The sequence below is a fragment of the Ostrea edulis genome, chromosome 7, assembly GCF_947568905.1.
Source record: "Ostrea edulis chromosome 7, xbOstEdul1.1, whole genome shotgun sequence".
In the NCBI taxonomy this organism is placed as follows: Eukaryota; Metazoa; Mollusca; class Bivalvia; order Ostreida; family Ostreidae; genus Ostrea; species Ostrea edulis.
Genome location: NC_079170.1, coordinates 32752227 through 32775906, shown reverse-complemented (window position 1 = coordinate 32775906; position 23680 = coordinate 32752227). Strand labels below are relative to the sequence as shown.

The 23680-nt window shown below is 35.7% G+C and overlaps 1 protein-coding gene and 1 pseudogene across 1 annotated transcript in view; both read left to right on the top strand.

Annotated features, from left to right (window-relative positions):
- The window catches only part of LOC130048032 (uncharacterized), a 50426-nt gene extending 33951 nt beyond the window's left edge, over nucleotides 1-16475 (top strand). Inside the window, exon 3 of the mRNA XM_056144023.1 lies at nucleotides 11650-16475. Within this exon, the coding sequence (XP_055999998.1) occupies nucleotides 11650-16127 (4478 nt within the window). The 3' untranslated portion in view covers nucleotides 16128-16475. The remainder of the gene's footprint in view (nucleotides 1-11649) is intronic.
- A 4868-nt stretch (nucleotides 16476-21343) lies between these two features.
- On the top strand, nucleotides 21344-23680 carry LOC130048030 (uncharacterized; annotated as a pseudogene).

Below are 23680 nucleotides of genomic sequence, written 5' to 3'. Positions count from 1 at the left end.
ATACGATAGCTATTTCTCTCGAGTTTGATGCAAAAGATATATAACAAACTTCATTACCTTATTCATTTCTGATACTCTGTTCCATTTCTTTAGTAAAGTGTGTACCAATTAAACATAAAATATTGCATTTCTGCTGTTTATAGTGTTTCAAAAACATCTTTACGTTTCATAAAATCATTTAATCCTTGAAAGTTTGTTGATATTATTTTAATTTCTGACATGTTTGAGAATGCGAATAGTATTGAGTCTATTGACTATTAATTGCCATCGGTGTTTCATTTTTATACCAACGCCGTGAGAATTGTCCTCGCTTGAAGGAGTGAATCGATAGAGAGAAATGAAACGAAAGGGGGTATTGGGTGTGGATAGGCATGCTAGATATAGATGTCATTTATCATTGTAGTCGAAAATAAACGTGAAGATTAAACAGTAACTTACAATATTCAGTATTTGCAAAACATTATTTTGGTCCATGTGTTCATACGGGTTGTGTAAAGTTAACACTGATTTTAAAATCGAAATACGTAACAATTGTATATTCCGGAGAGTTTTTCACACTCTTTCAGAGAAAAATAATGATAATGATAAATAACTGCAAATAAAAAACAATAAACATAGAATAAACCACAAACGCAGGGAACAAACTATACACACACAAAGAAAAGAGGAGAAAAATGGCACAATATTATACATTAAAAATCCAACAAACCAAACAGATTATTTCTTATCTGGAATTTTGCTGATTATTATGTATGAACTAGATTTATACTAAATATATCATTGACAGTACAGAGGGCACATGTATGGACCTAGATACTTGACATTAAAATTATGATATATAATGCTATGAATTTCAAAACATGTATATGGTATCTGTGCACATAAATCTAAAATGCTGGATATGTAATATCCAAGGGAAACCGTTAGGCCGAGGAAACACGGGTTATGTAAACGCGTCATTTTGAGCAAAAATTATTGATAATTTTAGTCATATCTTTCCTAAGTACACTAAACATAGATTTGAAAAACTTTATTTTGTTAATCCCATCGTCCACTTTAAGATCGTCAGCTAAGAGGAAATCGAGGGAATCAACCATGTAACATGGATGTTAAGAGAAATCAAAAAGAGTGAATTTTGAAAACAACACTTGCTGTTAATATGTTTTTCTCAATTAGTTAAGTTATTTCTTATTAATTTAAGAAATAAAGAAAGCTTTGTTGTTTTTGATAATCGCTTGGTTTGAAAAGAGAGAGAGAGAAAAAACGTCGCAAGTAAAAACATCTTTAAAGCAACAGTGCTATCACTTTATGTGAAATTAATTCAATAGTAAACATCAAAACATATTTATAGTTTTAACGTGAGTTAAAATAAATACATGGAAGATGCATATTAATACGCCAGTTTCGAGATACGAACTCTTCTGTATAGGAGGTACATTTAGTGGAACTTTGAATGCCTAAGTGGGACAGAGTGGATATACAGCCAACGAGGAAGACGAAGAAATGTATTAAAAGCGTCTTTTCTTTAAATATGTAAATGTGGGAAAAACTAAATACTATCGAAAGAAATGTTTTACCGAGGTGCAAACATACAAACAATGTCATATTTGCAAGAAATATCTTGGATATGGTACTTATGACCAGCGAAATAACGAAGGGCCGTGATAGCGGAGCTCTCCTTATAGATAACACGTATACACATGTTTAAAAGGAAAATATAGAAAACTAATGAAAAATTAAACCATACCTATGGAACTTGAAAAGTTTGGTCCCAATGGCCTCGATTCGAATACTAGCGCGTGGACATGTATTTCTCCATTTTGAATCTCGTGTACCCAAGTTCACGTCGTTCTGAGATGTTATATAAAATCCGTAAAAGCATGCAAATCTTATAAAATTTCTTAATCGTATATAATCACACGATTAACGCGATAGTAGGTCATGTCTCCAATGTTTGTGTATTTGGTAAATACCGACGCTGAATAGGACGTCACAATGCACTGTTTACATCGGTTTCATAGAGTTTCCCGCGTTCGATGAATTGGCGGATCAAAAATGTCTAAAGTTTAATAGAATACTTTGATTGGGCTCTGTCCTCATACGTTAGGTGCAAATATTTCGGAATAATTTTTGTCCTGTTATGGATCTAGATACTAATGCCAATATTTTTTATTCGCCCTCAAACACGGTCACGCCGTAAGACATATTAGGATAAAAATTCTATGTCTTTAATTACTCCCTAAATACTTATCACTTATTTAGTTTGTGTATCAGTCGAATTCGGGTTATCAAATAGCGTAAGAGAAACTTACCCATGGTCAGCTATATATATATATTAATGCTAGTTTTGTGGGGAAAACTAATCAATATGATAATAATAACTTTAAAATTGTACAAACGGTATGTCATTAGATAATGTCAGACGTAAATATGTGCTTTGCATAGGCATACTGAGTAATACATGTATGTGTAAGAAATTGCTTTTAAATACGACAAAAATGTTTTAAAATAGTGATAATACGATTTTCCTTTTTATATTTTTAAAAACAAATATGCAGCTCATTGTTAAACATGTTTATACCCTATGGCGTCATTGTAGACTTTTAATGTGCATTAGTAATTAAGAATTACGTCACAACAGTAGTCAGCGGAATGGTGAAAGAGATGTCCCGAGGTTTTTAAAATAATAAGTAATTTCTTGGGAACATATAAAAAGACACACGATAAAACTCCTTGTATGTAGATCAGTTGCATGTACATGTAATTAATCATATAATTATACATAGCGTTTTGGACAATGAATTCTGTATCTACACAATATTTACTAAAATATCTATAAAATAATGTTCAATGATATAGTCTATTCAATCATTTATATAGTAAACCCTTTAATTTAGAGATGCACAAGAGTTTAATGCGCATTGGTTTACTTCGCATTAAATATTATTGCCATGTGAATGCTATTTAATTCGAATTAATTCAATGCGCATTCGTGTGAACGAAGCATTATTTTCTTTGATTGAGCTCTGTCTTGAACACGTTAGGTGCTAATATTTCGGGATAGTTTTTGCCCTGTTATGGATCTAGATACTAATGCCAATATTTTTCGCTTCGCCCTCAAACACGGTCACGCCGTAAGACATATTAGCGGGCGAAGCCCTCTCACGGCCCGAAGGCCGTGAGAGCGGACCTCCCCTATAGGTAACCCATATATACATGTTTAAAAGGAAAATATATAAAATTAATGAAAAAATAAACCATAAATGGGTTATTATCAAATTTTGCAGATTTTTTAGTCACTCCAAGAAATCTTGTTAATAAGCTATGTAAATGGGAAAAATGAATATCCACGAATCAAGTATAAATAAGATGCCATATTACAATGCATATTTTTTGTTTTCTCATACATTTAATTAATAAAATTGACCCTAACCAACGGAAATTGGCGTTTTGGGGCTGTCAATAAATCCCGACCTTCTCTTTCAGGTACAATACCATAATTAATTTCATATTTCATTTCAAAAATAAACTTGCACCATATACATGTAATAGTGTATTTCTATTGAAATTTTTCATGAAATTATGATTCTGGACTTTTGACAAAATATCAAGAGAAGGTTAAATATTCATGTACAAAAATTTCTGATAAGTGGTGTAACAGAGACGTAAAATCTAAAAATACATTGGGAAATTGATATCAATTTCATTTGTGAATACCCCCTGTCATTAATGACATCACTTCCTGTCACCAAAAAACAATGCTTGAGACAGTGTGATTTGTGATCGTGAAATATTTTCCATTTTGGTAAGTTTGGTTTAATGAGTACAGTTTAAAACAAGTCAATGGTGTAACACTGATTTCACAGATAATGTTCAAAATAGAAGCATGGGATGTTCATCCATAGTTCCTATTATAGATCTAATTTAGATGTAGCTTGCTGCTATCTGTATTTAATGAACTCATAGGTCTACATCGACATATTTAACCTCAATACATCATTGGTGTAACTGTCAGTTATGTAACAAAGAATAATGTTACACAACTGAGGAACACCACTGATATGTTTGTATTATATGGTAAAATTCTAAATAACTAATAATGATAAATTAATTGATTTAGCTTATATAGTCACAATTAACATTATTATCTGCAGGTAGGTCATTTTGGTCAAATTAAAGCCATCATATGATTATATTAGATATCAGATATTTCAAGTGTTACACTAGTGAATAAATTTGTTATACCACTGACATTACAATTTTCTCAAGAAAAGACAATGGATAAATGCTTAATGTTAAAACTTTCTACAATTTTTACTTTTATTTTTAATAGAAATTGCGACTTTTGGGATCATTGCAATGCATATTCCATTTGACAATTTGTCTTAGACTATTGAAATTAGCTGCATATTTTATGTAACACCAATGACTAAATTGTGTTTCCATTGACAAAATAACAAGTTATGGAATGTATTAGAAAATGGTATTACAAATCATAATTAAGGTCTAGTTTCTTCGATTTTACAGAGAACACTTTTTAGAATATACCTTTCATCAAATTGAAGAGAAGGGAAAGGGTGTGGTGTGTGTGTGTGTGTGGGGGGGGGGGGGGGGGGGGGGTTATAGACCTATCTCCAGTATTTGATGTTTAATTCTATCCAAGTTATGATACAATTAATACCAAAACTTTCATGAGTAATATGTAAAAATATAATAACAGACACCTGGAAACAATTTCTATAAACATTCCTCAACTGGCCCTTAATTACAATAAAAAATGGTAAATTTTCTATATATTCCTGATAATGATGCAATCACTAGGGGACCTTAACGTGCTGTGCGCCCTCTGGATTGGGGAGGGGATAACTCGTGCTGCAATTTGAAAAATGGATCCCATTGGAAAGGTAGTTATTGAAAAGAAGACAAACTTAAACAATGTCCATTTGCAAACATACACATGTAATCACTATGACCATTTGACCCCACCCTGATACCACACCCCTACCCCATTTCCAATTTTGGTAAAAGACAGTCCTGCTCCTTATAAGTATTCAATTACTTTAAAGTTAGTATCAAAAGCATTAAAGAAAATGTTACTTAAATGATTTACACATACACACTATATGCTAAGTTTGGTCCCCACCCTGAATCCTGACTGAATCAGAACCTTAGTCCTATACCCCAGGGACAATGAAATGTACAATTGTGGCAGAGGACTTCCTGCTCTTCATGAAATTTAGTTTTCCTTACAGATTTGCGGTTATAAAGAAAATTTTTGAGACTGGGTCAATTTTTGTTCAACCCCTGAGGCCCTAGGGGTGCAGGTGTCCTGAAATTTACAATTTATTCCCCCTTTTCCCAAGGATGCATCAGAATTTGGAATGGTATACGTAGTTATCAAGAAGTTAAAATTGTTCAATTGTTAATGTACAACGCATGACAACAGACACAGACCAAAAGCAATAGGTCACCTGGTTAACTCAGGTGACCTAATAAAGATGTATATTTGAAATTTGTCTTTGGTGTAAGTATGTTTACACTTTTAGTGATTACCATTGACATTATACAGAAGGGTTCGGTGAATATTGTACTCCTCAAGTGTCTAAATCATCGTATTGACCTCAAAAACAGCAATGATTGTTTTATTATATGATTAAAACCCCTTCAAGATTGTTCTTTGCTTTAATTGTAAGTTTCAACGACCTATTTTTTGGTCCTATGTGGAAAAAATAATTCCTTATGTTCACCTGGAAGGTCATGTGCAGGTAAACATAACGGAGTACGATTTCTACATTGTTGGATCTTAGCCAATGAGAGAGCTAGGAATTATTCAATCATATAATAAAATTTATTATTGCATATGTAACTTACACAAACACTATGATCAGTGGCGTAACGACAATATAAGTGGTATAACACACACCTTCATCATTTGTACGTACAAGCAAAAATATTCTTGTCCGATTTCATTTTCATTGAAAGGAAATGTATGAAATTATTCAAAGGAGTGGTATTGATTCATTTTTAGCTTTACTGTTAAAGTGTTTGGGTCCACTTCTGTTATTTTTATGTCAGTGGTGTAATTTACTTGTCAGTGGTCAAACACATTTTGTCATTGGTGTTACATGAACAATTTTCTTGATCGCAGACAAAAATGGTCATATATCAGTATCAAACTTTTCTTAAAATAAGATTTAAATGAATCTATTTAATCTGTAATAATATTTTTGTGTCATTTTGTAATAATGCAGGTATCATGTTAAAAAGAGAGGAAGGTTTTTAAAATAGTGTCTCAGATATACCATTTTGTGTCAGTTTAATTATAGAATTACTAAGGTTTTTAAACATCAGACCAAATTATATCAATTTCAATGCTTTTTTGCAATTATTTATGTCATTTTCAAGTATATGACATTATTACTTATCCTTTTTCCCCTTTATTATATATTTGTTACACCATTGACACATTTGTTTTACCTATTCACCTTTGACCCCATTTTTTTTTGGGGGGGGGGGGGATGGGGCACATTTCATGTTTGCAAAATTTAATATGTTTTACCGTAATGTTTGATAAACATGTTATGCTAAAAAAATGGAATTTAGAGCTATACATTTCTTGTCATTTCTAACTCTGAAAAATCTGCGAAATTTGATAATGACCCATCTATGGAACTTGAAAATTTTGGTCCAAATGACGTCGATTCGACTACGAGCACGTGGACATGTATTTCTCCATATTGAATCTCGTATACCCAATTTCTCGTCGTTCTGAGATATAACATAAAATCCATAAAATAATATAAATCTTATTTTTGTAAGCATGTCTAATCACTCCTCGATTAACGTGATTGTACCATGTCTCATATGTTCGTGTAATGACTCATTAGTTTTAATTTACCTTGTGTGTTTTCATTTTAGCCTATGGTAAAAAAAAAAAGTTACTTTCAACCACTGGTTGGTAGAGGAAAAACAGGAGTGTTTCTAAAATGGCCTACATTTTAATGTATAATATTTTTACATAGTTTTCACACACACCCACACACATACTGATAGTGATACTATTTATTCATTAGTCGACAGATTATTTATAGTCCAAAGCAAAAGAATAATTAAAATAACGCATGATGAAATTAGCTTAAGTAATTAATACACATTTATGATTTATTTATATACATGTAAACTTACCTGCACCGCTACCCATACTGACCATGCCCAGTTAAGCATTTCTCCACAAGCATGTTGCTAATCCCGAATGTTAATGATGTGTGCCCACCCCGGTTCCTATATCCAATACAACTGACCAAGTGATCTGGGAAAATACATGACTGTAGTATTCCTCGTCCACTCCAAAGAACTCAGATGATATGAAGCAACCGACAAATTCCAATGTGTGATTGTGAAAATAGAAACAGGTCCCCCACCATGGATTTCCCGCAATAAATGTCTAGCTACTGATTTCTTATAGTCGTTCACAAAAACTGAATTTGAAACCTATTCACATGGAGTATTTGTCTATATAAGAAATGCTACAAAATGGCATCATCTATCGTCAAATCGCCAACTCGAATGACATGTTGCCATGTTTCCCCAAACAATCGTATCTTTAACACTAAAGAGTTAGCAAAGGGAGATAATAAATTCATCAATCTGCTAGATCGTACTTAGATTTTAAAAATCTGTAACTAATTTGTAAACATGTTTCCAAATGATGTTTGTTCTTTCTTTTACTGTCCATACTATTGACTTTATGTATCTATTAATCTTTAATGACAGAGTGCCGGATAATTAATTTTTATGATCATTTATATTAGTGCTCTTTATAAAGAAAACAACGGGAAAATATTTTTGAAACCGAATACCATTTCAGTGGATTAAAAATCTTAAGAAGCATCCAAGGTGAAATGTTTTATTGGATCAAGTACAAAACATGATTTTTTTTCAAAATTAGCCATTTTTCAAGACATTTTTTTCCAGATGCATTTTCTGGGACACGAAATTCATCCAGTACATTTTAAGTCATGTTTAGTTTTGAATGTAAAATCTTAAGTGAACTTTTCTACCTGTGCCTTTGGTTTGAACGTATTTTATTGTAATATAATTACAAAAGGATCAGGCACAAGTTCTAAAAGACCGCCTTCTCCCTATATACATGGTAATATCATGAATACAAAGTCTCAAACATAATATGCATGATTATTAATTCAGAATATGTCAGTGCCTTTGTTCTTTTTTCATTTACATGTACCCCATCCTTGAGTACATCACAATATAATTTAGGATTGAACGAATCGTATTTTGACAGGTAACAGTTATATATATAATTTCCATATTTAGTTGAAATATTATCTGAATAACAATACGATTTGTACTGATTTCTAATTTCATTTTTTTTTTCAGCGGCGGTATCTAAAAATATAAATATTGACCGAATGTGCTTTGATAACGTGTTAGATACATGTATTAGCCGCAGCATTATCACCTTTCATAACAACGAATAAATAACATACATTAAAAGAAATATCGATCGCATATAGAGCATATTATTTAGTGAAAATTATGCATAGCTTCCATTTGATGAAAAAATACCAAGATTCTAATACAATTAAATAATATCACGTGATTTGTAAGCGGGGGAAAGCACGAGATATATTCACATTGCAAAAGTGAATGTTGTCCTTTGTGTTAAGACCCGCCCACTTTGTTTATCATTATTCATGAAACAAACAAAAAAGACGGTGGATGGCCCCATATGAAAGGTAGATTACCAAGAAGGGCAGACAAGGTTCTTCATTGTGCATAGTGTATAGATCTCCTCACTCGGTACTGTGATGGTGTGGGGGTGGTGTGGGTTAGCCCAAAAGCGAGAGAGGGGTGTTACTAAAACGCGGAACGCAAAACGGAACGGAATTTAAGAATTGGAATGATTAATGTAGATAAGATACTTAAAGATAGCACAAAAAAAGAACAAAGAAAAGGGGAAAATGATTAATTTTGATTAAAATCAACATTTTGGGAATTGTTTACAAGTGGTAAAACAATTTTATTTTAGAATTTTGCAAGTGAATTAAGTTAAACTTACAAAGCCTTTTACAATAATTTTCAAATATCGGCATCGACAGATGTGTTAGCGAGTAACGACACTTATGGGTAGAGGATGAAAAGAACACACGTGATCTAATCCCCCCCCCGTGGCAAAACGTCATTAACGCACATGTACATGTATTTACACATAATACCGTACATGTGTGTAATTAAAGCAGAGAGTATGGTATGTATAAAACAACAATAATTCATAATTTTATTAAATCAACAAGTTAAACATCTTTTGTTTGATTTATGATTTTTTAACTAACAGAGACTTAGTGATCGCAGCACTCTAATCCTAAATAGGGAGAACTTCTGGCAATTCATTTCTAAACTAAATACTTGTATCTTAACATTTGGATTAATAATGAGATGACTTGTAATTCCATTCAAGCATAAATTCTCTGTTAGCCTTTGCACTATTTTATATATTATGAAATAATATGTTAATTCTCTTACTATGGGTCATAAACTTCATCTTAGTTTTCATTGGTTCTGTTATATCTCTTCGGGTTCAACACTAATCCGCAGGATATCGGTAATTGTACGAACTTTCACACAAATTCACCCCAAATGAGGCAAACCTTTTATACACACCAGACTCGTTCGGATTAGTATTTGATGAAATACATGAATGTATATTGTATCAGGTGTAGAACTACAGTCAAATTCAAATATCTTAAACACATCTAGTTCGATTAAAAGCTCGTTCGGTTTAAAAAGGCTATGTTTAGGGAAAATTAAAAAAAAAAAATTCATCTGTTACAATTTTGTTTTGGGGCGTGTTTCATTAATTCATTGGATAGTCTCATGAAACGTTTTCGGAAGGTAACACCCAGAATAGAGTAATAGAATTTGAAAAGGAGTAAATTATAATTCTCGTCTTTTCAGTATGTTTATTTTATTTGTGTATTTGTGAAATAACATACTATCACAATCTGAGGGGGGTAGAGAAAATGACAAAGCCGGGAAAAAGGATATTACCCACAGGCACTTGTTTAATATTTTTATTAAAACTTACCATGCGAAATATCAACCGTTGGTACATTCATCCACAAAATCCACCGTTTTAAAATACATATGCATTTAAATTAGTATGATGTATTAATATGAAACGGTGGATTCCGAGGATGAATTCCTGTTCTAGCTGCAATGTCTGCTTCTCTTGCTCATAATAAGCCCTTTGACTTTACAAAATGCTGATCTATTCATAACATTATTGCATAAATTAATTTCCGTTTTCTGTTCCATTCCGACTTCCGTTCCATTTCGTCTTCCGTTCCGTTTTCCGTTCCGCGTTTTTGCAACACCCACGAGAAAGGGGCACATGCTCAGAGCATGTTTTGTGGAGCAACAACAGTATGTATACATGATATGTAATTTAGGGTGATAATTTATTAACTACACCAATATGAAATACAAGTATCGACATATTAGGGAGCTATAATTTTTCATTATTCTCTTATATGTCTTTGATTTTGATTTATACCCCGTACCCACATGTTTCAGAACCAAGCAAAAAAAACCTGTCCCTGCCACCTTATATCAGAAAAAACCTTTTAAGTCGTACACAGAGTATTCACTTTACTACAATACATAGATGAAGTCCCGGGGGGGGGGGGGGGGGGGGGGGGGGCAAATTGTACATCTCTATCACATTCTCGTCTGTACTACGCCTCCCCTTTTTACCGAGTGTACGGCGTCAGCTGACTTCAAAATATAGCTTGTTCAACTAAGAATAGTGTCCCATTAGGTGTGAAGTTTCCACTGCGCTTCGTAAACTTACATTTGCAGTAATCATTATTGTATACATACTGAGGCAAATTGATACTAACTACTGGTTGAATGTACTTAACCATAGTTTGTAAGCCCTACGGCTAAATTTACTTTGAGCAACAAAAATTTAACCAGTGGTTAGTTACCCAGTGAATAGTATATCAAACCATTTGTCACCTTAACCACTCATAATGCAGTCCAAACCAAGTTACGTTAGAGTTTAAGGAAATCCCAAATATCCCTCATTAGTTTGATTTGTTTAAAACGGGTGGTGGATCAAAGGGAGTATGGCCCCAAATGTCATGTCTGTGATAATACACGGCTCAGAAGTCATCGACTAAGACGTCATATATTTTTGTTTATAATTTACATGACAAGGTGAAGTAAATTGTTTTGTAAACCTTATTGGGCGATTTAGAAAAAAATGAAACGTATAGTATAAACTAATTGCTTATGCTTTTTCCTGGCTATCTTGGTTAGTTTATGCATTCAAATAATTTCTCAAAACCTCTAAATTATTGTGATATACTGTCAATAAAATGTTTACATTTTGAAATATAGACAAGAAAAGTACAACTCGGAAACAAAATGTTCTGTGTAGTACCTCGGTGGAATCTATCATAAACTCGTCCTAATGCAGGATGTTAGTAATTATGCAGTGACTCTTATACAGTCATTTTTTATATCTTCTGTTGGTATCAATTTATTTTGCGAGTCGTTCGATTTCATCATACAAAAAACCTAGCTCAGAGTAACAAACGCATTTATTGAATTCTATATGATTCTTAGGAAATAGTGGATATACCAAGTCTTTACAAGCACCGCCTTATAACAAACATAACACCAATAGTGGAGATGATAGACCTAATGTATTACACGAAGCCTGCAAGAATGCTGAGCTACAAACGTGTGAACATCTTATCCAAACACACCCTCACCTTCTACACAGTGTAGATAGTGATGGATGGAATGCTGCTCTATACGCCGCTAGAGGAGGAAACGTTAAACTTCTACAACTACTGGCAGATAATGAAGTAGACGTCAAACATAAAAGCAATGACGGCTGGAACATTCTTCACGCGGCATGTGTCTACGCTAACTTAGAAATGAGTCATTATATCATCCATACATACCCTGACCTTCTACACAGTGTAAATAATATTGGATGGAATGCTGCTCTACACGCCGCTAGAGGAGGAAACGTTAAAATTCTAAAACTATTGGCAGATGATGAAGTAGACGTCAATTATAAAGCCAATAACGGTTGGAACATTCTTAACGCGGCATGTGTCTACGCTAACTTAGAAATGAGTCGTTATATCATCCAAGCATACCCCGACCTTCTACACAGTGTAGATAATGATGGATGGAATGCTGCTCTACACGCCGCTAGAGGAGGAAACGTTAAAATTCTACAACTACTGGCAGATAATGAAGTAGACGTCAAACATAAAAGCAATGGCGGCTGGAACATTCTTCACGCGGCATGTTTCCACGCTAACTTAGAAATGAGTCATTATATCATCCATACATACCCTGACCTTCTACACAGTGTAGATAATATTGGATGGAATGCTGCTCTACACGCCGCTAGAGGAGGAAACGTTAAAATTCTGCAACTATTGGCAGATAATGAAGTAGACGTCAAACATAAAAACAATGACGGCTGGAACCTTCTTCACGCGGCATGTGTCTACGCTAACTTAGAAATGAGTCTTTATATCATCCAAGCATACCCTGACCTTCTACACAGTGTAGATAATGATGGATGGAATGCTGCTCTACACGTCGCTAGAGGAGGAAACGTTAAAATTCTACAACTACTGGCAGATAATGAAGTAGACGTCAAACATAAAAGCAATGACGGCTGGAACATTCTTCACGCGGCATGTTTCCACGCTAACTTAGAAATGAGTCATTATATCATCCATACATACCCTGACCTTCTACACAGTGTAGATAATATTGGATGGAATGCTGCTCTACACGCCGCTAGAGGAGGAAACGTTAAAATTCTGCAACTATTGGCAGATAATGAAGTAGACGTCAAACATAAAAACAATTACGGCTGGAACATTCTTAACGCGGCATGTATCCACGCTAACTTAGAAATGAGTCGTTATATCATCCAAGCATACCCCGACCTTCTACACAGTGTACATAATGATGGATGGAATGCTGCTCTACACGCCGCTAGAGGAGGAAACGTTAAAATTCTAAAACTACTGGCAGATAATGAAGTAGACGTCAAACATAAAAGCAATGGCGGCTGGAACATTCTTCACGCAGCATGTTTCCACGCTAACTTAGAAATGAGTCATTATATCATCCATACATACCCTGACCTTCTACACAGTGTAGATAATATTGGATGGAATGCTGCTCTACACGCCGCTAGAGGAGGAAACGTTAAAATTCTGCAACTATTGGCAGATAATGAAGTAGACGTCAAACATAAAAACAATTACGGCTGGAACATTCTTAACGCGGCATGTATCCACGCTAACTTAGAAATGAGTCGTTATATCATCCAAGCATACCCTGACCTTCTACACAGTGTAGATAATATTGGATGGAATGCTGCTCTACACGCCGCTAGAGGAGGAAACGTTAAAATTCTACAACTACTGGCAGATAATGAAGTAGACGTCAAACATAAAAGCAATGACGGCTGGAACATTCTTCACGCGGCATGTGTCAACGCTAACTTAGAAATGAGTCTTTATATCATCCAAGCATACCCTGACCTTCTACACAGTGTAGATAATGATGGATGGAATGCTGCTCTACACGTCGCTAGAGGAGGAAACGTTAAAATTCTACAACTACTGGCAGATAATGAAGTAGACGTCAAACATAAAAGCAATGACGGCATGAACATTCTTCACGCGGCATGTTTCCACGCTAACTTAGAAATGAGTCGTTATATCATCCATACATACCCTGACCTTCTACACAGTGTAGATAATATTGGATGGAATGCTGCTCTACACGTCGCTAGAGGAGGAAACGTTAAAATTCTACAACTACTGGCAGATAATGAAGTAGACGTCAAACATAAAAACAATGACGGCTGGAACATTCTTCACGCGGCATGTGTCAACGCTAACTTAGAAATGAGTCTTTATATCATCCAAGCATACCCTGACCTTCTACACAGTGTAAATAATATTGGATGGAATGCTGCTCTACACGTCGCTAGAGGAGGAAACGTTAAAATTCTACAACTACTGGCAGATAATGAAGTAGACGTCAAACATAAAAGCAATGACGGCTGGAACATTCTTCACGCGGCATGTGTCAACGCTAACTTAGAAATGAGTCGTTATATCATCCATACATACCCTGACCTTCTACACAGTGTAGATAATATTGGATGGAATGCTGCTCTACACGTCGCTAGAGGAGGAAACGTTAAAATTCTACAACTACTGGCAGATAATGAAGTAGACGTCAAACATAAAAGCAATGACGGCTGGAACATTCTTCACGCGGCATGTGTCTACGCTAACTTAGAAATGAGTCATTATATCATCCATACATACCCTGACCTTCCACACAGTGTAAATAATATTGGATGGAATGCTGCTCTACACGCCGCTAGAGGAGGAAACGTTAAAATTCTAAAACTATTGGCAGATAATGAAGTAGACGTCAAACATAAAAGCAATGACGGCATGAACATTCTTCACGCGGCATGTGTCTACGCTAACTTAGAAATGAGTCATTATATCATCCATACATACCCTGACCTTCTACACAGTGTAAATAATATTGGATGGAATGCTGCTCTACACGCCGCTAGAGGAGGAAACGTTAAAATTCTAAAACTATTGGCAGATGATGAAGTAGACGTCAATTATAAAGCCAATAACGGTTGGAACATTCTTAACGCGGCATGTGTCTACGCTAACTTAGAAATGAGTCGTTATATCATCCAAGCATACCCCGACCTTCTACACAGTGTAGATAATGATGGATGGAATGCTGCTCTACACGTCGCTAGAGGAGGAAACGTTAAAATTCTACAACTACTGGCAGATAATGAAGTAGACGTCAAACATAAAAGCAATGACGGCATGAACATTCTTCACGCGGCATGTTTCTACGCTAACTTAGAAATGAGTCATTATATCATCCAAGCATACCCTGACCTTCTACACAGCGTAGATAATATTGGATGGAATGCTGCTTCACACGCCGCTAGAGGAGGAAACGTTAAAATTCTAAAACTATTGGCAGATAATGAAGTAGACGTCAAACATAAAAACAATTACGGCTGGAACATTCTTCACGCGGCATGTATCCACGCTAACTTAGAAATGAGTCTTTATATCATCCAAGCATACCCTGACCTTCTACACAGTGTAGATAATGATGGATGGAATGCTGCTCTACACGTCGCTAGAGGAGGAAACGTTAAAATTCTACAACTACTGGCAGATAATGAAGTAGACGTCAAACATAAAAGCAATGACGGCATGAACATTCTTCACGCGGCATGTTTCCACGCTAACTTAGAAATGAGTCGTTATATCATCCATACATACCCTGACCTTCTACACAGTGTAGATAATATTGGATGGAATGCTGCTCTACACGTCGCTAGAGGAGGAAACGTTAAAATTCTACAACTACTGGCAGATAATGAAGTAGACGTCAAACATAAAAACAATGACGGCTGGAACATTCTTCACGCGGCATGTGTCTACGCTAACTTAGAAATGAGTCTTTATATCATCCAAGCATACCCTGACCTTCTACACAGTGTAGATAATATTGGATGGAATGCTGCTCTACACGTCGCTAGAGGAGGAAACGTTAAAATTCTACAACTACTGGCAGATAATGAAGTAGACGTCAAACATAAAAGCAATGACGGCTGGAACATTCTTCACGCGGCATGTGTCAACGCTAACTTAGAAATGAGTCGTTATATCATCCATACATACCCTGACCTTCTACACAGTGTAGATAATATTGGATGGAATGCTGCTCTACACGTCGCTAGAGGAGGAAACGTTAAAATTCTACAACTACTGGCAGATAATGAAGTAGACGTCAAACATAAAAACAATGACGGCTGGAACATTCTTCACGCGGCATGTAAGAGCGGTGAATTAGAAATGAGTCGTTATATCATCCAAACATACCCTGACCTTCTACAGAGTGTAGATAATGATGGAAGAAATGCTGTTTTCTTCGCCGTTGAAGGAGGAAATTTCAAAATTCTACAACTACTGGCCGATCATGGAGTGAAAAAATAAACAGAAAACCAGTATAAGTTGTTTTTTATTTGGATTGAGAGTGTATAGCACTAGCTTGCTCTGCGTATCACCGCGTGAAAAAATAGCTTTACAAAGCCAGTAAAGATGATGTAAATTGTAAATTTACATTACCTTTAAATGCCTTTACTGAAAAAAGTCAAAGTTCTAAAAGGTAACCTGTACGATAACTTTACTTAACTTAAATATGTCCCACTTTTTCTTGACTTTACAAAACAGTAAATTTGATATTTAATGGCATTAAATATATCATTTTGTGCACATTTAACTTAATGTTTACAAATTGTAAATGTATATTTTGATCACCTTTAATTACTCAAAATGTCATATTTATATGCATTAAATATTATTTTGTCAATTACTCAAAATGTCATATTTATATACATTAAATATTATCTTTCCTCTGCCTGAAGTACATTTCATTCTATTCTATTGGTATATCAGTCTGGCATCTCTCCTCGTCTTCCTCATAAGCAGTTCTTTAATCATCCAATAGACAAAACGCAAGACTATAGCAGGTTATCTTTTCTTTTAATACAAATCAATAATGCCACAAAGCATTTGAAGTAAAATAAATTTAAAAGGGACTACTGCTGTACAAACTATTTCCCATACAGTTCTTCTAGAGAGCTACACATACTGCAGCTGACAACTTAATAGTGACAACAGGAAATCAGTTTCAAAAAAAGTACTGATTTAGATATTAACAATTCAGGGCATACATTTCTATAAGTTTGAACATTTCTCCCCTGGTCTGTTATGATTTACAGCTAAAAAATCACAGTTATTTACACTATATGCATCTACATGTATCTGCATGCATGTTAAATTTCAAAAGTAAAATTTATAAATTAAAAAAGTTCTCTTTTTTACAGAGAAGTCAAAAATGTTGATTGCACATATTTGCTAAGAATACTTCACTCAATAATTCTCTTAAACTATAATTTTCAAATTTTTCAAATTAAGATAAAACACATATGGATAATGTTAATTTACATGTTTAAAAAGTTTATATACAGCATCAACATAAACAAAAATTAACATTAGTTCATTTAAAAACCCAGGAAAACACCTCTTCAAATTCTGGTGTTGGCTGTTCTTTTGCTGAACATTTTGTTCTCTTTTGAACGAGTCGCCTACTCCGGGGTGGACATGTCTCTAAATATTTCTTGTCCAAACTGTCTTTCACATTCTTCCAAGTGTCACTTTCCCAGGAGTATGGGTGCGAAATAAAGCCATCTGCTCCTTCTTCATCACTTGACATATACTTATATGATTGTTTATGGCTAAGAAACTTTTTCACCGATGTTCTCTTCTCCTCTGTCCAGTTCTTCTTCTTTTCAGTTGCAACCAATCTTCATCTTAATTTCTAAGGATTAGAACAAATCCAGTTTCAAATTAAACATTAAGCAATTAAATCATATTTGCAAACGTTGTTATTTTGACAATGCATGGTGACAATCATAATGTATTTATTCTCATAAAATGACAAAGTATGTTGCATAGAAAACAAGAGGCCCATGGGCCACATTGTTTGCCTGAATTACTATGGCCCTTCTGTTCATCCTTATCTTTAACTTTTAGAATTTACACTTCCTCAAGAAGCTTCCATACAAGTTTCACTTTTTCTGCCCCAGTGGTTCTTGAGAAGAAGATTTTTAAAGATTTTTACGAGACAAACACTCTACCACTGAGCTACTGCGACCAGTCACAATTACTCAAAAATGTAATCGATCAATAATCAACAACTTAAAGGAATTTTGTGTAATTGATTACTAATTGAGTACAGTCAATTTTGCCCTGTAATCGATTGCAATAGATTACATGTACTTTAGAGGATGTAATTGATTAGTTACTTTAGATTTTTTTATGTGTACATGTATGTAAAAATAAAAATGGTGACTATCGTATGTTAATAACTTTAATATTAAACATGTACACAACTCAATGTGCATTGCATCAAATCTTCAAGTTAGATGATTGATTTGTATTGAATTACTTTGAGAGCTTGTAATCGTTAAAACAAAGAGTATTTTAACCATGTACCTGTCCTCCTTTATTATAATGTTGTCTTATTCCAAGTTACTCTTGTAAATCAAATCTCAGTTGAACTTAAATAAAAATTTGGAGTAATATTACATATATATACAGTATATATATCTGTATACATCTAATATACCAGTATTACTGGTATATTAGATGCATACAGATAAATATGACACATTGTTAGCCTGGGCAAGATCAAAAGTTCAATGTCTGATAAAAAAATAATAATTCAGTTTTGACCCAAATTGATTATCATCCAATAACACAATAGTACTAAATAAGACTATATACGTTTTCTAATTCTTATTTTAAATGTTCATTAAAATGTAATAAATGTTATTTCCAAATTTCCAATGAGTCACTTCAGTCCTGCTCACTTTCTTCCTGCTGAAATGCTGCAATTATTCATGTATTATAATAAATAGAATATTGGATGAGTGACCGAAACTTGTGGGAGTTTTTACCTCCTTCCCTCCCCCAAACTATTTCAATTAAGATTTTCATCAGACATTGAGCTTTTCATCTTGTCCCTTAAGGAAGTGTGCTACACCAGAGAAATTTGAAGTAGATGAAAAGTGGAGGATATGTACAACAATATTTTGAAGTTGAAAATTTTCAAATTTACTTTATTTTGTCAAAAAATACAGTTTTAGTGGAAGGTAATCTAAAAAAAAAATAAAACCCCTGCTGGACTCAAACCTCCGACCTACAGGTCAGCAGTCGGTATTCTAACCTACTGAGCTACTCGGCTAGGTATTTAAATCGAAAAGGAAAAGCCAAATATTGCTGATATCGATTTTTTCATTCATGTTTTTAAAGGAAGTCAGCCATTATGACGATGTAGAGTACTACCTTAACTTGCTAAATTACAAAATAAAAACTAATGGTTATTCTTTAATGTTTACCTTCATTATACCAAGACATTGGACTTAAATGTAATAAAGGAAAAGAGGGAATCAAATGTATGAACGAACCAGGAATCAAACCTGGGACCCCTGCATTACTAGTCAGGTGCTCTAACCACTGAGCTACCTAAGCCGATATTCATGGTCAATATAGCTTTAACTACTACAAATGTTTACTTTTCATTACATATATAATATCAAATTCAAAAGTTACCTCATTGAAGTGCTGAGTAGCTCCACTCCCTTTATTTTCAATATTTTAGTCTGTGATGGCTATTGAAAAAAGAACCTGTTACTAGAAATGGAAGATGCGATAATATTATATGATGATGAATATTTACATTTTTCCACAATACGGCTAAAAAGTAAGTCAGTTATCAGTCCATTGTTTCGCTTGTACTTGCACTATATAGAATTCAGAGGCGGATCTAGAAAATTTTCACAGGGATTTAAATGTACCTTTTTCGTCCCCAGAGGAGATAATGGCACATAATAAATTAATTTACATTTTTGTTAAAAATATTCAACAAAAGTGGGGAGCACCACCTTTCCAGATCAGCCACTGTACATGTATGCAAGATAATAGTAATACAGAACTGTAGTGGAAATGGACAGGAAATGTATGAGTAAACTCGGATTAATCAATCATACAATGTACTTATACCAATCCACTATGTAATACCAACCCTGCGTTAACACGTCCTCTGAAAGGAACTAACGTTCGACATATAACCAATACTATACATGTATCAGACTGTCAAAAGTCTTTGTTACAGTGAGTAACTCTCCTTTCTAATAGTAATAGTAAGTGCTTGTTTACAAATTTCAGCTACCTACCTGGTCTCCCGAAGTCGATCGATGGGAGTCTCCATCTCAGTAGATAAAAGCCCCTTTCTATGTCTTCTTTCCACATTTTAATAAACAGCGCAATTCGCGCAAAGCACGTTTTAAATTGATTGGTTCTCGGAGTCTGAATTCCAATGCACCAAATATGGTGAGGTAAGGTGGCAGAGGACAGTTTTTTTGGTTTTTCAACATGTGGGAAGGGGGTATACATCTAAGTCAGGTTATGACAGGTTAATGAAAAATCATACAACCCTGTTTTCTCAATATTTGTATTTCATATTAGTGTAGTTATTAAATTAGGGCCCTAAATTAAATGTCATCCATACATGAAGGTGTTGCTGCACAAAACATGCCCTGAGCAGGTGCCCCCTTCTTGCTCTGATTTTCTGTCATTTGGGCTAAATCCGCACCACCCCCATACCACCACAGTACCAAGCGAGGGGATATAGACGCTGTGCACAATCAAGAACCCTGTCTGACCTTCTTGAAAATCTACCTGTTATATGGGGCCATCCACCTTCCCTCTGAGCTACCTACCTTTTCCTGGACCCTCTAGGTTTTAGTCTGAATTTCTTCAGCTGCTGACCACGTGTCTTAGTTTCGCATTTGCACCCATCTATATACTAGGCATCATGGTGACACCTACATGTTGCATATCATTTTTTTCACTAAGCACTCAGCTACACTTGAAATGTATCCTAAAATTATTCTACACATTTTTACACATGTAATATCACTTCAAATATGGGGTATCTCCATTTTTTAAGAAACTTGACCGGGCCTATAGTGCGAAACTGTCCCCTGCTACCTTTAAGAATTCAGAGATCCTTTCTGATGGACTTCAACTCATATTTTTGAGAAATTTGACTTGTTCCGAGTGAAACTACACCAACCCGTCATGTCGACTGCCCTAAATCTGTTCGCAATAAACTTTTTAAAAAACCCTACATATCTGTGTCTGATGTTGTCATTTTTGAGTGCTGAGAGTGTTCACGATAAGAGCCCTGTGCCTAACAAATTCTGTTACATGTAAATTGTATCTATGGTATAAGTGACCTAACATGTAGTGCTACATGCTGTACATGTAATCATGAGAACCTGTGTAGAAGAAGATGGACTACAGAAAGATGAAAGGACAGAACTGCTTTAAAAATCTAGAAAATTTCCAACTTCACTGCCTATATATTTACATATTCTACATGTATGGACCTGAAATATGCTCTGATTAAGTGACTTACTCTCCAACAAAACTTTCAACCCATGTCATCTTCCAAAATTATTTTCTAAGCCCTCCTGATGGTGAAAACAAAAGTAGTATGCACAACAGCTAATGGTCAAAGGGAGGTAATTATCAAACAGACCAGAACTAGTGCTCTCACTCAAACTGATTAATATGCTTATCTGAAGGCCTGCCTCTAGGAAATGTGTTTTGAAAAGGACAAGTAATGGACACTCTATCTACATTAAACACTTTCCTTATCTCTTGAACAATATTTATACAACAAGATACCTCCCTAACTCACAACTCTCAAAAATACAAGCATCTCCCCCATCTGCACAGTACTTGTAAGAAATTCAAGAATTAAACATGAGGACAACAAACGCCTATCGAAAAAACCGAGGCAGAAAACTAAGCTATTTCAAGCCAGGACATACCTATTTCCCTCAGCATTCTGACGCCCGAGCTGGTGCCCTCCGAGACGCTGATGCACCTGCTGGTTCGAGTACATGTGACAAAAACACAGAGTGGGACCGTCCAAGTCTTGATGAATACTGGGATGCTGTGTGCATGTCCACTGAAGATCTCATCCTCCCAACCAAACTGCGACCTGCCAAGCCTGTAAAATCATGTACATGGAGTGACGAAGAGGAAATCAACAGCGAGGAAAACATCATTGCTAACGTACATTCCTTAGGCCTACTTCTACAGAATTCTACAGCTCACCAGTGTGCCAGACCTTCAATGACTCTATCAATTTCTAAGAGGCTAGGACTATGTGTGACAGGCAGAGCCACTTGCTTAAACTGCCATTTCCACTCACCAGACATACAGCTCTACACAACTGTCAAGAAGACACGAGGACCGGAATCAGGTGGCCTCAATGATGGACTGGTACTGGCCCTCACCAAGTCTAAGATGGGAGTGTCTGATGCACGATTCCTGATGTGTTGCCTCAACATAAATCCACCGGACAGCCGTGGTCTGCAGCGGAAACTCAATCAGATGTGTGACAGAGTGGAGGAAATCAATGTAGCCTCGATGATCGACAATCAGCGGTATGTCCGACGTGTCAACCAACTTCTCGGTCGAGGAAACGAAGTCCACATCGAGACTGACACCTCTTACAACAACAGGCCGCAAGCAGGATTCGAGGCAGCAACCCAGAGTTTCTGTCCGGTGGTGGAAAACAACACCTCCCGAAAACTGGTTTTGGCCCTCCAAACTGCCAATAAGTTATGCTGCAAGAGGAATTGTGAAAATCATGAACAATGCAAAAAAAAACTACAACTCTGAAGACACCATTGCTTCCAGTGAATCAAAATTGTTAAGAAAAAATTTGGACTTTATTCAAAATCACAACATACTTCAACCTCGTTCCATTACCAGTGATGCCAGTGCTCAGATCCAAAAGACCATAAGGGACTATTCTAGAGAGAATGAAGTACCAATTCAGCACTACCACTGCTTCATCCACAAGCTAAGAACCCTGCAAAAAAATGTACGACACATCCGACTTAGAACCATGTTACCCACTGGACAGGACAGAGATGCCTACATGCAGAGACTGGCCACCTGTATCCGAGCCCGGGTCCGATGCGAGCTCGTCAAGATTAGGAAACTGTGCCGGACCGACCAGTCTTTCCTGCGCCATGCCGAGAATGCAGTCCTTAATGTCCTGCCATGTTTCTCAGGCCTACACGACAACTGTAAGAAAATGTCATTTACCTGCACAGCCCATCTCCCGGGCTACAGCACCAAGTTCCTTCCGTACGGAAAACATCTGGACCTTGACTATGCAGACATGGACAGTATTCAGTCTGTCATCTGTAAACAATTCCGGAGAGAAGGTCTGCAGAAGGTCTGCCAACTGGCCACAACCAACAAGTGTGAGAATCTTCACCAGCGGGTCTTCACTTATGCTCCCAAGAACACAACTTGGGCCAGGAACTTTAACGCCATGTGTCACTCAGCAGTCCACTCAGCATCCCATGGGTCTGGCAGGAGTGTCGTCCTGTTGGCTAAGGAGGTGGGCCTGAAATGGAAATCCGGTGGACCATTTTACAAGAACATGTTCAAAAGAGACCAACAGAACAGGTATCACCGTGAGCGCAAACAAACCAACCAATACCGAGCATCTCGTTACCTGACGAGACGACGAAAAACCAACAAAAAACTCAGAGAACTGTCCCTGTACAACAATGCAGGACCCTCCACCTCCAACGAACACTCTTATGGTGTAAATGTGTTACCTCACTGAAAGAGACACTGTCTGTATGCCCCATGACCAATGCATTGCCCCTCGGCGACACAAGACTTCCGTGAATTGTTTACTGACTGCGGTTCCATGGACAAATGTGATAACTTTATGCACTGTTTGTTATGGCATAAGTGTGATATGTGCATGTGTGTGTCAAAATTATCCATGTTATTAATGTAGAAAATAAATCTGTGAACTGTAACCTTAATTTGTTTTCCTCTAAAACTTGGACGATAAATGCCATAGCCATCCTTGTTGA